The sequence below is a fragment of the Labrus mixtus genome, chromosome 8 (genome assembly GCF_963584025.1).
Source record: "Labrus mixtus chromosome 8, fLabMix1.1, whole genome shotgun sequence".
NCBI lineage: Eukaryota > Metazoa > Chordata > Actinopteri > Labriformes > Labridae > Labrus > Labrus mixtus.
In genome coordinates, this window is record NC_083619.1 from 4,370,944 (window position 1) to 4,386,525 (window position 15,582).

The 15,582-nt window shown below is 41.2% G+C and overlaps 1 protein-coding gene across 1 annotated transcript in view; it reads right to left on the minus strand.

The window, feature by feature from the left end:
- The window catches only part of brinp2 (bone morphogenetic protein/retinoic acid inducible neural-specific 2), a 244,065-nt gene that overhangs the window by 119,345 nt on the left and 109,138 nt on the right, over positions 1-15,582 (minus strand). The window contains exon 2 of the mRNA XM_061043895.1: positions 13,431-13,881. Within this exon, the coding sequence (XP_060899878.1) occupies positions 13,431-13,813 (383 nt within the window). The 5' untranslated portion in view covers positions 13,814-13,881. The remainder of the gene's footprint in view (positions 1-13,430; positions 13,882-15,582) is intronic.

Sequence of the window (15,582 nt, forward strand, 5' to 3'; positions counted from 1 at the left end):
CACGCCACAGCGGAGGCTCCATGTACACACATACAGTCAGACATGCACACACACAGCGCTGCTCTCCCCGCTGGCTCCACCAATCATGTCTTGCCCCTGTAATGACTCTGTTACTACCTCCAAAGCTTCTTCCACCTATTACACCTCCAAGACTTTCATACTGAAGGTCAAAGGGCGTAAACATTGCATCTGGCATCTTTTCACCTTCAAATACAATTTGCGTAGCTTCTTGTAAGTCAGCATGCATCTTAATTTGGGTGCATGATGTGTTTACAAGGACTGTTTTTTATCTCTTTTTTTAAACTCTAAATTATTCAGCTGAGGTGGGTTTTAAGACTTATGACAAACCGTTACATCACGCCCACCTGTCAATCATGTCAGCTACGCGCCTAAATATGGATAATACATTGTTTTTCAAAATCAAAACGGAGCCGTTTAAAAAAAAAAAAAAAAAAAAATCACCCCCCTGTATAGTGTGTGCCAGTGATGACAATAACTAATCAGATTTCGTTTTGTGTACCAGGCAGCATTTTTGCCAGTCATGTGGATGTGACTTCCGGTGCTCCTGGAGCCAGCCTCTAGAGGACACTCGATGTACTGCAGGATTTCGCACTTCCGCATTGGCTTAATTTTTCAGTACCGGAGGTTGCCGCTTGGTTATAATATCAAATATTGTGTAAAGAGAAAATGAAAACAACTGAATATTTTTCAGGCTTCGGGCAATAAAGAGCTGCAGTGAAGCGCAAGTCGAGTGTGATACTGGCACAGGGTTAGTTAATGTTAGCACCACTAGCACGACAATTTAGTCGGACAAGTGGGTGAGATGCTTCACCACTTGTCACTTAAATCTTCATTTAATATCAAATCATGTTATTCTTTACAGTTGTGTATTTTGATAGAATGTATTTTTTGCTTGTGTAACATTGCAGCACTTACTATCCCGGGTTTGTTTGTGTTAGCATTAAGTTACAGGTCACATCAAAGTATAAATCAACTTAAAGCAAACACACAGTCTTGATTTAGTTCAGTCATTTTTGTCAGGTGTTGGGATTATCACTGTAAATAAATGCTCACCTCTGGAAAAACATCATCTGCTGAGTTTGGGTTCCTATCACCTTCCAAGACACTTGTGTCAAACTACTTGACACAAGTATCCAGACTTCTGGATAAACAGAAGTTCTCAGAAAGATATTTTTGATATTTACAAGAAGTCTGTTGATACTTTTTTCTCAGCTCAAGGACTCAAGGATTTTTTAACTGTCAGTTATTTCCTGATTTTAATTGGATGGAGACCAAACAGAAAGGGACTCAGATTCACATGTACAGACATCCACCCACACTCTCCTCTCTCTGTCTCACAGCTTCTCTTTCAAAAACATTTTGTTTTGACAGATTCGGCTTTGCATTGCATATTTAATGGCCGAGCTTCTCTTTTTTTTTTTCATCTGCTCAATAGCTCATATTAAACTTTAATGTCAAATCTCGCTTTCAGAGAACGTTGCATCAATTCGTAGGTATTCACTTTCTATGGACAAGGTCTCATTTTGTTCTCTGGCGGCCTGTAAAAATATTTTAATTCAGATGGTTACTGCTGGGTTCATAAAAAAAAAAGAAAAAGTTAATGTATAACTCATGATAGAGTTCTCTCTGGGCACCTGCACAGGTCGCTGAGGAGGCCTTACTTATTGGTCAAATTCAAGAGCTGAAATAGTGTAAGAGTAACATCGTTGGAAGGATCTGGCAGGTCGATTGTTGATGCTCTCTACTTTTTCAAAAAAAGAAGTACAAGTTAAAAGCTTTTCACAGAGAGAGAGTCGACCTCTGTGCAATAATTACACAGTGGCTAATGAATCCAATCAAACTAAAGGTGAGAATTAAAAACGATTTAATTAATGCGTATGACTGTATAAGTTCTAATTTTATTGATACAGTTCAGTTGGTTACACAATAGACGGTTTTGTAATCTTAAAAAAAAATTTCAAACATGGGAGACTGAAGACATGAGGACAGTTTCAACAGATTTTTTGTATTATAATCCTCTGAACACACACATGTACATCTTGACCAGTTCATGAGACCACACTCCTGCTGTAATGATTTAACAGGCACGAGATCTCGCAGAAACCCGCGCGATCAAACAATGACAAATATGTCATTGTGTCACAGTGACAAATATGGAGGACCATCAGTGTTGTCAGCTGGCTGTCCTGCTGTGTGTTCTGTTTTGTGTCGATAAACCTAAACCAGAAAAACAATGAATGAATTCCTGGCTGAGAAGACGGATTATGTGCGGCTTTGTACAATTAGCAGTGCGGAGTGAGAGTGGGTTATCAGACTACGCAGTATGCGGTCGGTGACGTTTCCAAGTCTGCTCGCTGTCATTTGGCTGCTGTGGGTATTCCGTCCGAGGCACTACGATCTGTAATCGTACATCAAACATGTTTGAGTACCGAAACTCTCTGGACACTCTCAGGACTCTCTGGACACCTCATCTACTAAGTGAGCTCAGACTGCACCCCACTACGTCCATTTTTATACAATCTATGGCTGTAACACGGTCCCAGTGGAAGCAGTAAGACATACCAAGACATACCCGAGACCAGAGTGCTCCAAGACCGAGACAAGACCAAGACCAAGACATTTAGGGATTGAGACTGATTCAAGACCAAGACCATAAAGATCATCATCTCGTGCGAAAGGGGAGTGTCGCTACTTTAGACTGTAACACCGGGAAGGTTGAGGCCGTAACCAGGGGATACAAATCAAATTTTGAATGAATTAAAGTTAATCCCAGTAATGATGTGGAAAAGTAGCCTCTCAGTGGTGGTCTTAACTGGTCTTGATGTAAAATCCAGAGTCCGCCCAGTCTGAGACCGAGACAAGACCAAGTAAGAATGCTTTTCATTCCGAGACGAGAACTTCAAAAAGTGAACTCAAAGACCGATTTCTAGTACTCCAACACTACTGACATGCTCTGTAGAAAATAACTTTTATGTATAATAAAATAATTATTAATGTGCAATAAACAAACACAGCTTCAGAGAGTCTGCCTGGTTCAGTCAGTTTGATGTATGCATGTTTCTCTCTAAGTAATCCCACTGTGTATGTTGTTTCTCTGCTCTCTTCATCTCTTCTCTCTGTGTGTTTGAACCCAGCAGTGTGTTGTCGACCGGTGGTCATGTGTGCAGCAGTTGGTGCTTCTTTTGTTTCATGCCTTCATGAAATATAAAAAGTTAAACTTTCAAACCCTCTGCAAAGACCCTCTGTGTTGGTGTACGAGTGTTTGGCAGGGCAGTGTGTGACCCACATTGGTCTTTGGTCCTTTTGTGGGAGGTATACAAACATACACACTAGAAACACACACACACACGGCATGCCCAACAGGCGACTGTTGCCTCCTGACTGCTTCCATCACTGATCCACAGGCGTGTTCCTGCCCCGCTGCTCTGTCCACGCTAAGCCCTCTGTGTCTCTGATGGTGTGGACCACAGAGGGAAATCTGCAGTCTTAAGCCCTACCTCCCTCCACCTTCCCTCCACCCTCATCCCGTGTCTCATCAGCAGCCAATCTCTGTGAACTCCTCCAGAAGCCTACAGGTGAAAATTAAGCAGAGCCGCGGTCTCAGTAAGAACGGCTCCACACAGCTTCTTTGTCATTTTAGACAGATGTAAATAGAAGAGTGAGATTATTCCCCGCAGTGCTTTGTTATTCCACATCCAAATCCTGCCAATTGAGACTGTTCACTCTTTAACTGCAGGAGTCCATGGTGTTGTAATGGCTGACTTGAAAAATAACTGCAATGACTGTGATTTGTCAAGGTAGTTCATAGATAACATATTTCTTTAGCGATCGGATTAAGTCTTGCATGTATTAATTAGAATTGTAAAGACTCAAAATGTGACTTTAAATAAAGTTTCTGCTTTGAAATGATCATCATGTGGGGCTCTGTTCCAGCCGTACCATACCCACAAATTCAACACTAGCATCCTCTTAATCCCGCATATGAATTGAATTGCTTCCCTATAGGGCTGTCAATATTTAAAACTGGGAATGTGATTATTGACAGTAAAGGCTGTGACTCATCACATCATATTTACGTTTTGAAATCTTAACATACTCAAAAAGTGTCACCAGCTAGTAGCAGCCTGTTGCAACACAGCCCAAATGGTAGATAAATAATTTTTGGGGGGCCAAATGATCTAAAAGTTTGTAAAACCCAAAGAAAAGACCTAATAGAGCAACAATAAAATATCTATGAATGCAAAATGGATTATGGTACAGATTTCAATAACAAGTGTAATTATAAAAGATGAAAAATGATCTGCTCCATGCTGTGAAGGGTTACTATATGAACAGTGTGTAAGGGTTAAACAAATCAATAAGTGAATTACGTCATTTAACCTTGCTTTAACTTACTCCGAACATTCTTTTCTGTTCACACTAATTGTAAAAACAAAATATTCTCTTTCTCAGGGGGAGCATGGCTGTGGACAATCATCTAAGTATGCTGGCACCAGAAGCAAGATTTCCTGTGATGACATTATAGAGGACTTTGCATCCAAAAGGCAAGAAGACAAACATTCTGACAAGGTCATTAACAGGAACAGGGTAATAAAAAATGGATGAGGTGAAAATCAAAGTTTGCTTTTTAGTGCTCTTTAAACTAATGTTTTCTCATTCCTTTTTATATATTTTGCTATTTTATTTTTTATTCATTTATTTTTTAAATATATATTTTTATTAGCTGTATTTTACTACTAAACCTTGTATTTGCAAATTAATTATTAATTAATTATTGTATATATTATAAGTTATAATTTTGTTGCATTGTTTTTGTTGTTGTGGAATTTATAATTATCTTGCTGTGTTCTAAAAGAATAAATATAAACTCAAACTAGAATCTTTTTGTAGAATCTTTAATCTGTCTGCTATATCAAGAGAATAAGTTTTCATTACTTAATCAGCAAAGTAGGAATTTCTGGTGGTCTTTTTAAGCTGTGGAGAAGGGAAAATCAGGACAAAATGTATGCTTTATGATGCATTCAAAAAGCAACAAAGTAAGAAGTAGAAATGTGGCAAGTCTGTAAGCTTTACTTTGACTGTTTCAGTGAGTGTACTTAATAAGCAGTAAAATAATTGTGTCCCATCACGTTCAAAGAGGTACAGATATAATGCCAAGGTTTGTGATTGTATACAGTTGCTGGTTCGCGATGGCAATACTCCACTATCCACTGCAAGGCAGGGCCACAAAATGATCCTGCTTAGGGCCCCCAGATGTCCAGGGCCGGCCCTGCTGTTAAGTGTGAGTACTTCATGTCCTCTCCAAATTGTACGAGTTCAAAGACGTTTGTGTCATCTGTTTCCTTTTGGTCCCTTTTTCTTTTTTTTTTTGCATCAACGATCTGAAAGTCTTATTTTTGATCAGTTGCTGCTAAACGTACTGGCTGTCTTTCTTTAAATATAACTGTACGTCAGTGCCTCTGGAGTACGGTCTCCCCACAGACTCCAGTCAGAAGAAAGATAATATCACAGCAGACATCACTACTTGTCCAGTTACAGTTTTCCAGCTTGTTTGAAGCTATATAGCCGCTGATGTAACTCACTGTATGCAATGATGAGATTAAAGGATTTAATGGATTAGGGTTAGAGCGGGAAAATGCGTCTAACATGTATTCTCCTCTCATTACCCCTTATTAAAAGCTAATGAGAGCGGACGATATCGCTCTAGAGAAAAGCCCGGCAGCACTTATTTCCTCTAATGCTAATCAGATAATCAACATCAGTGAGGTCACAGGAGTACAATTACAAACACAAGAGGAGTGCTTTTTTCCAACGTGTGAACTGTGTGACTTCATCGTGTCCGGCTCGTTCTGCAGGCTATCTTTTCTCTGAGATGCTGAAAAACAAGTTCAAGCACGTAACATTTATAATGATGTCCTAATTGCTACATTGTGCGTTTTGATCTGGACTGTCAGTCTCTTCATTTATCCAGCTATTGTTTTATCATGTCCGATATCTCCATTATCAGTAATCAGATTTTGGAAAATGTTCACAAAATGATGTTCCTCATTACCCGACTCGGAATTACACCGATTAGTGTTTCCATTAAAGTGCAGATAATTTTTAATATTTCATATTGAAAGTTGCAAGCATGGTTATTTTTGCAAATAGTAATTATCACAATGATTTCAGGAATGGAAAAAACTACAACACAAATGATCTAAGAAGTAGAATTAAAGGCCCTGACACATCAAAGAAGTAGTGGCAATGCCTCACAACACCTTTTGTCTTAGCAAAAAAGTTGCACCTGAACACACCGCAAAGACTACAGACGACGGCCAACCACCACGTACATTCTGCACGTGCATGAAAGGAAATAGCTCTCCATGGCAGCAGGCGGCGCTAGTCTGTAATCGTCATTCCAAAAAGGGGGAAACCGGGAAGAGGACGAAGATGGAGAAGAATGTGGATAAATAAACCGTTGTTGTGATATGAGGAGAACATTTTCACACCGCTGTCGTTCCCCATCATAAAATAGGTACTTCTAATCGAGAATAATGTCTGATAAAAAGTTGAAGTTGTTGGCTTGCTTCCGTCACTTTCGATTTGCTTCTTGTGCATTGATTCGCTGAGCTGAACATCCAGAGAATTGGCCAAAAAAAAAAGCAGACGGGGGCTGATGGGTAGCGACGGAGCTGCACACCACAAAAACTAGGGTGATGATCGCTCACTGTGGTCCAACTAGGTCAGACAACCAACGATATCCTTGGTGTGTCACGGCCTTTAGTTGATTTTTTTTATTTGATAGGATAGCCAAAGAGAGACAGGAAATGTTTGGAACACAGAGGGGGGGATGACATGCAGCAAAGGGCCAAGGTCGGATTCAAACCCCTGGCTGCTGCGATGAGGACTATAACCTAAAAACATGGGGCGCACAAAATCCCCTCTATAGGCTATCCGGCACCATGTAATGCTCCTTTTAGGAGGATTTCACATCGAGGGAGAGATGAATCTTCAAGGCTAAATAAAGTGTTGTTTCACTTGTTGTCTTGTGAAAAAAAGAAGTAATTTTATTCAACTTGGCAGAGTTTCCTTGAAGCCATGTTGTCAGGCCCCCTCTGGCCTTGTTTCTCTACCACTGTCATAGTTTTCTTACAAATTGGGGTTGGGGTGGGGGGGGGTGTGTGAGCGTGCTAGTGATCTTGAGGAACACATTGGGTTTAAAGTGTCGGCTGAAATGTGTGAAAAGTGCTTGGTTGTTGTGGGAAGCAGGGGAAGCAGCAATCAAATCAAAAGCGACAAAACGAGCCCAGAAATTCAGGAATGCATTTACAAATGCGTTTACAGAGAGAGAGAGCGAGGAGCAGAGATGAGAGTACACAACAGGGAAATGTTACTTATGACTAAGCCATGACTTGTTCATATCTGAAATGAAAGCTCTTGCCGAACTCATTAAGTGATAAGTGGATTCATTCAGTATCCCGACCAACAGCACAAACTGTTTACTTGTTTCTTAGTAACCGGGAATAACATCCAATGGCTTTGCTTTTACACAACAATATGAAAAACATTTTGAGGCCTGAAATTTCCATAGTTGAGTTCAGGAAGCTCAAAGTACAAAAGACAGGGCTGAAGACCATCTAAACATTTTTCCCCTTACAGGTATGGACGGACTGTAACCAAATTATTTTAAACCTTGCAAAGTGCATTGTCTGGAGTGGCAGGGTAATGACAAGCTTCACCCATTAATATTTACAGTCCACGGTCTTGACTGACAAGACGTCTGCTTCTGAAATGCTCCACAATGGTTGAAGTTCTATCATCAGAGAATAAAGTTATGCTTCCTTGACATTATTGAGGTGGATAGCAGAAAACAACTCCAAATGGATGCTACAGAAAATTACAAAATCTTCACACCAATTGGGCAGCGGGAAAGATTATGGTATTGAGTACGTTTGAACTCTGCCCTGTTTTGTTTCATTAAACAATGTTTGAGTTCTGTTATTGGATCCTTTTCCTCAGAACTGTGCCACCTGGGAGTTTTTTATTTCATGATACCGGTTATATTATATCTGGTCAGTTGATGCCTTTATAATAGGTTGCAGGAACATTCAGTGCACAAGATGAAACATTGGATTTTTTTTTGTTATGAATTTTTCACATGCTCATTCCACCTCAGTGTGCTCTCCTCTGCCTTGGTGCATATGAGAGAATTGTTATTTTGGAGACAAAATGATTACCTTCACATTTATTGCTTCTGCAGAGGACATAAAGGGAAAATTAAGGTGTTCATCCCAAAAATGAGACAAACAAGGCCTGCAGAGAAAACATTTTATTTGCCCCAGCAGGAGGAATACATCGAATAAAAGTGATTCATGTTCATGTAACTTTGCACACACCCCAACAGAAATATTGTTTTTTGCTCATTGTTTCTCTGCGCCTTTAACAAATAATAATAATAATTCTAAATAGCATGTTGGCATTTATAATTGGAGGGGTATTAATGACCCTGTTAGGTCTCGACTGCAATGTGGAATGGACTTGAGCTTGTGTAGCGCTTTTCTAGTCTTCTGACTACTCAAAGCGCTTTTACACCGCAGGTGACACAATCACACCCATATGGTAGAGGTTTCTATGTAAAGTGGACAGCAGAGGTAACTAAGCCCATTAATACGCTGCTGCCAAAGAAGCAGGAGCAACTTGGGGTTAAGTGTCTTGCCCAAGGACACATCGGACATGTTGCTGCAGGAGCTGGAGATCGAACCAACTCTACCAGCTGAGCCACAGCCTCCCCAATGTCTAATGAAATGTGATGAGGTTAACAGATGTATGTTTAGGTCAGGGTTAAGTTTGGGATGAGGTTAATGCTTGAAGCATTAGGGTTAGGTTTAGATGTTAGGGTTAGGGTTAGGTGCACAGGTACTAGTCCCGCCTCTCTAATTGTGTTAAAAAATCTAATAATTAAAGAATCCATTAAAACCCTCTTCCTCATCCCTCTTTCAAATAAGTGAATGGTAGGAGGGTTAAAAAACAGTTGGGCTGATAATAATGGGGTTTAAAAGTTAGTAAGAAATACATATGTTAATAAAACCAGAGATAAAAGAGGTCGTAAAAAGCAAAATGGAGGGTTGAAGAAAGGACCAGTGTGGACCCTCTCCTCATGACTGTCCGGAGTCCCTCCTTCATTTAAACCCAACTAATACAAGTTTTGAGGCCTCAGGAAAGGGCTCACTGCTAAAGGTAGTCGGTTGGTGGTTAAGGTCAGAGGTCGTATTAGGGAGAATGGTTAGGTTTAGGCACTTCGTTCTGCCCCTGATCTGCATTGGAGGTAGTACCAGAGATGTAACGGGTGGCAATGAATGTGTATTGTGGAGCCAACAGGGAAGAACAGACTAGTCAACAACAGAAATACTAGTCAGATAAACAAAAATATATTTCGGCCTTTAGCCATAGACTGAATGTAGCCGGATGTAAACGAGCACAGTGATTGGATGGTCTCTCGTAGGAGCAGCGCTATTTGGCATGTTATGATCCAGAAAATGGTGATGGAGTTGATGTAGGCTGCATCGGGTTAAACTTGCACATCCACCGGAGCAATTGTGTGATCACATTAAGTTTTATTCAAGTTAGGGCAGAGTGAGACAGAAAAGGAAGGACAAAACCAAAATGATGTCATGCAGGAGGGACGGGTCAGCTAAAAATGTCTGACCTCTAAGTGTCCAGAGGAGCAGCGAATATCTGAGTGTGTTACCATGTGGGAGAAAAAACACTGAACAAAAAGCAGCCAACAAGACAGGCAGGCAGGGAGAGGAAGTGATGTGAGAGCGTGTGTGATTCACTTCAAAATGCTTTGTACTTAAGTGAACATCTTTTTAAACTCACATATACAAGTTCTGAAATGGTAAAAGAACAAAAAATAAGTCAAAGATAATTAGAGCTCCCAAGCTAGTGTACATTTCTGACAGTACAAACGGGCTGCGACAACTTTCAAGGCTGAGAGAAACTATTTTTTAAAGAGCTCACAGAGGGAGGGAAGCGAGGCGAGGGGGAGGAAGGGGGGGGATGAAAAGTAAAGAATCATACATAGATATTCCAAGTTGAGGAAATGGAAATCCGAATTGCAGCCTCAGCGGAGGCAGTTTATATCCATCACTTTTGGTATTAAATTTGCAGTAATGATAATGGTGACAGGGGCGGCCATGAACTCCGGACCTGGCACAGGACTGCACTGCATTATTTATAGAGCGCACATCGAACAGAATCTGGACACACACTGAAACCTCCTGCTTTGGCACACGCTCCTCTCCAGCAGGGAAATGTTTGGGCCAAAAGTGAGATTTTAGGTTTTTCTAACACAAGAATTGAGTCCAGCATACAGCCGACAATAAGTGAACGAGCATGGTTACACATTTCTGCATGTCTCTACAAGCAGGCACCAGAAATTATGTTTGTGTTTGAAATAATAAACCGGTTTATTAGTCGGCTTTGTGTTGAATACTTGATTCTGATTGGCCAATTACACATAGTAATGTTTGAAAGCCTAATTAAAAAAACATCTAAAATCAAACAGACTGAGAACAGGCAGTCAGGTTTCTATGACTATGATAACTATTCGCCTTAAAGGTCCAATCTGTAAGATATCTACTGAATGACATCATAAAATGACCTTATATATGATCAGACATTAAGGAAACATGCTATGTTGAAGTGCTGGCTTCTCTGACAACAATGCAGCAGACAGTATGTTCTCCTTCTAACTTTAGATTCTGCTCCTGAATGCTCTGGATTTGTTTGGACTAGAGGTAGACTGTTTTAAGGCCCCCCCACACCTGTTTTGGATGCCCCTCGGTTTGCCAGGCAAACTTCAAACCAATAGGTGTTGCAGTGATGGAAGCGGGCAAGAGAACTGGTTCAGATAGAAGTGATTGTACCCGACCTAAAAAGCCTCTGCATGTTTCTAATAAGCTCCACGAGCAGAAACGTGCTCAAACTAGGATCAATATTGGAGATGCTTTTGAAAAATGGAGAGAGGTTAGAACACAGAAAGGTTTACAGACCCATGCAGAGCTGGATAAACACTGAAGCTTCAGTGTTCACCACATGGAAATCTGAGCAGCTCAACACAGAAATGCAGAAACCTGAACACTGAAGCTTCAGTATCTGTGGCATGTAAACCTATAAGCATGCAGTACCCATTTTAAAACACTAGGTGTCAGAGATACATATTGCTCCTTTAATATTGTCTTATATTACAAACATGTTCTTTTAACTATCAGCTATTACTCGACATCTTCCCTAAATATTTCTGAGACCACGTATACCAGCTTCAACACTTAATCCTGAGCCAGGCAGTCTTTATCAACACTAACTCGTCTGTTAGTTACTTTTCAATGACACAAAACTAGGCAAAATGAGCTCATTGCTTTTACTTAATTATATCTCACGAGCTATTGGTTTGCCGTCGTTAGCACTGAAGACAAAGACAAAAGAACAAAGCAAGAGAAAAAGGGAGTCGTTGTTTTTGTCTCTCAGAGCTTCTAATCCCGCTTCACACAAATCATAATGCTGCTGCTTGAATTGGATTTCTTCCCATCAGGCGAATTTTAATAAAGAGGAGCCGTGTTTTGACAATAATGCGTGTTCTGAGTGATAAAAAGTGATACAGAACATCTTTTCATTACATGCTCTCACACACAGACAGGAGGCGCTTGATTGAATTTTAGTGCCGGTGCTACATTTTATGAGAAAAAAATGATTTATATATACAGAGCTGAAAAGAAGAGTAACATCATATTGACCTCTACCGTTTGTTTCTGCGCATTTATATGATTTCATTATAACTAATTTATTCCATTTCATTTGAAAACAACGCGTTTTTATATTTGATATAATCCTCTGAGTGATGTTTGCTTTAAAACTTTAACTCATTACTTTTCTCAACAACTTTTAAAGAATAGATTTAAATATTTATAACCGTATTTTGAACACAGATGGGCGGAAAAAATACCTTCATTCCAACATTCACATTTTCAAGATACTCAACATCAACTCAATGTTTTTTTAGCATGTCTAGCCTTTACCTCGCCATCTCTATCCGCCACTGTGTTTGCAGGACAGACAACCTGCAATCCAATCCCCAAGCAGCCAAAAAGGCTTCTAAAGATTTGAACTAAATATGGTATACCGGTGGAAATACTTCATAAGGGGCTGTGTCCACAGACGGAGCTTTTTGCGCTGGAAGTGCTCGCGACCTCATTTTCAGAACGCTTCTCAGCGGCACTTATTGTTGCTAGGTTACGAAAGTTAACTTCTGCTTCCTTTGTAAGGTCTGTAGGTGTGTTAGCTCTATATGCTTTGCTTTATTTAAGGAAATATCACGAGTCAATCATATCAGGAGTCATGCAGAGTTGCTGCCTGTCAACAGGCAAGGCAGGCAACTGCTTGGGGTTCCAGGCCAGTAGGGGGCCCGCCCAAGGGCTTACAATCCTTAAACCACAACAGTGGTCCAAAATGTGCAAATTTTGCATTGACAGTCAGAAACCTCCCTAAGGTGGCCCCTGTCTGACAAAACTCACTGTTGCCCTGCTTAGCGTCGCATCATTGCTGTGAACCCCAATGTTTGTCACTGAATGAGAATGAAGAGTCGTTGTCGAGACACTGGCAGAAATAAAGGTGATGAACACTGGTTGGAGGGCCGTCAAGTAATTTTTGCAAAGGGCCCTGACACGACTCTAAAATCACCACTGGAGTCAAGTCCCGGCACCAGCAGCCACACCTGGAAATTGTTCCCTCCAAAAGACGAGTCGGACTAGCGGACTATTAGTGTTGTTGACAAAGCTAAGGTTGTAAGTCCCGCCTTGTCTTGATTACATTCATAGATTTCAGATCATGTTTTATCTTTTAATTCTTGATGATCCCCTTAACTTTTCTTTGCGATGATAAGCAGCCTTAAGAAGCCTAAAGCACAGCGGTAACCTCCTCTTTCTTATATATCTGTAACAATGTGTTGCAGATGTTTAATTTAGCAGCTTTTGTTATAGTGTTTGACAAAAGTCATCAATTTAAAATCCCTCTGGAAAACTCAAAGGTTTGAATAGTTCCTCCTGAGGAAGACATTTCTTCTTCTTCTTCTTCTTCTTCTTCTTCTTCTTCAGGCATTGTTTCGGTTGGGATTTAGGCAAGGCCTGTGCTAATCTAAGGATTGAAATCAAGGAATGTTAGCCTACATTTTCAAAGTGTAACATTATCAGAGAAGCATTTCTGAGGCCATGAGCCGAAAGGGTTGAGAGGCGCTCCAGAGGTGGATGGTGGTGAGAGCTTAACATCCTCCAGCCTGTTGATCTTTTAAGTCCAGCCACACAAAGTCTCTCTTTTTATCCGACTAACAGACAGACATACACACCAATGCAAGGGTGCAGACCCCCTCTCACCTGTAAATCTTGTATCTGGTAGAAAATCCCTGCTGGAACCTCTCTCTGAACTCTGTGTACTCGGGACATCTGTGGAAAGGTCCTTTCTCCGACAGCAGCCAGTCCAGCTGCCCCCCACTCTGCCTCGTGTTGAAGCCCCACGCCGAAGAGCTGGACGGGGACGATGAGGACGAGGAGGAGGAGGATGAAGATGACGTCAACGAGGGGGACGACAGGGAACCATGGAAAGCCTTCCCGCCGTGTCCCCCACCGCCCACTTGTTCAGCTCGGGTGGGCCATGGAAGCCATAGCAACACCCACGGCAACCATAGGAGCATGAAGGAGGACGCCGACCATCTAGCATGGGAGCACCTCTCTTTTCTCATTGGCCAAGGAGTCGCCATGGTCCTGGTGGTGATGTACTAGGGCGCCTAGGACCGGCATTTCTTCTGACAGTCACCTCCCACTGGCCCTGAAATCAAGACACAGACACATTTAACTTCAGAACCATAATGACAGGTTTTTAAAACACATTTTTCCATCGGGTGAAAACAAATTGACATTTCCTTGCACATGTTATAATTACAGTCCAGAAACCGTGAACGCAGCACAAAGTGGTGTTGAACAGGAAACCATCAGTCATAGCAGTGTGTGGCTGTTTTCATCTCGTCTGCTGTTAAAAAGCACATTGTTGGGCCACGCAGGCTTAGGACAGTCTGTGCCTTTGAGTTATTTACTGAGATCACAAAGAGGCCTAAAAGGACTCTTTATCCCAGAATCCCCTGCGGTACTTCACACCTACGTGTGACGTAAAGGGGGGACCGGAACCTGAGGTAAACCCACAGGCAGCTCCAGTCTTTAAAAGCAATCACCAGGCATTGCTTCCTTCTCTTCAAGTGTGGTCTGCCGACACCAGAGGATACCCTCTCCAACAAGATGGACTCCAGCATTCGAGACAAAGCCTTTCCTCCTCTTGACTTACATAGGTTAAACTCCAGAGCTGATCTCCTAGCTCAGTATAGGTAGCTCTTCACATGCTGAATTCAAGCATCAGAGGATTCAGCTGACTACTTCCATGGCATATTTTTAGGAGTTTTGGGCACAATCAGATGCTATCAGGTTCGAGCAAAAAGAAGAGTTTCTTTCCATTGATTTTTCGTAAGACGTCATTGAACGCAACTGGACAGGAGCGCTGAAGGAAGCCCACTGATCCCTGAATCCACAAGGACACATAAAGAACTCGGCTCCTGCAACCAGAAGACCCTATAGAGCAGCGCTCTGGTCGAAGATCTGAATCCCGCTACCCTCCTCCTACATCTGCCACGAAGGAAACCTGCCTGAATCTGATGATTCAACATTCAACAGAGTGACGATCTAACCAGCTTTGCAACGATTACCAGGAGTTACCCCAAGTAAGAGCTTTGGTCTGGGCAGAAATAGTTTCAGAAATAGTTATGTTTCTTTTATAACCACTGATAATTATGCATCATTGTTGGCGAGACGTCACATTCTGTTTATTATCTGTTGTAAGCTGCTGCATTTGTTTTATTGTAATGAACCACTGTGTTCACCTATGTATGTAATGCTGTGCTAGTTTACCTTCAGTCAACGGCTTTCACAATCAGAAAGACCAGTGTACCCGCCGTTGAATCAAAGTCCGGCCACTGGCTTTCTGGTGTTTAAGTAACAGTTACTGAACTCAGCTCAGAGAGCTCAAACTATTTCAAAAGGCTGCCACACGGCTTCCTTTGTTGTCCACCATTTTGTAACATGTGACGAAGCCACAAGGAAGTCTCTCTCCACCATCTTCTTTTCTCTCTCTCTCTCTCTCTCTCTCTCTCTCTCCTCTACACACACACACACATTTACACCTCATTCACAAGGTTTGCTTGATAATGTTTGTTTGCTTAGATTAGTTTATAATAGTTATTTGTTTGATTAAGTTCATTGATTTTGGATTGATGTTGCTTTGTTTAAATAAATTCTGTTATAATTTAAGAGAGCAGTTGTTTGTGATAAGCTGGGTGCGAAGGCTTTGTGTACGGATTCACGCCTTCAATTTATTAAATATAGTTATTAATTATTAATAATATTAGTAATTAAATAACTCATTTGAGACTGATTTGAGTGATATTTTGGTTATATTTACCTGAGTACAGGTTGGTGCCCCAAA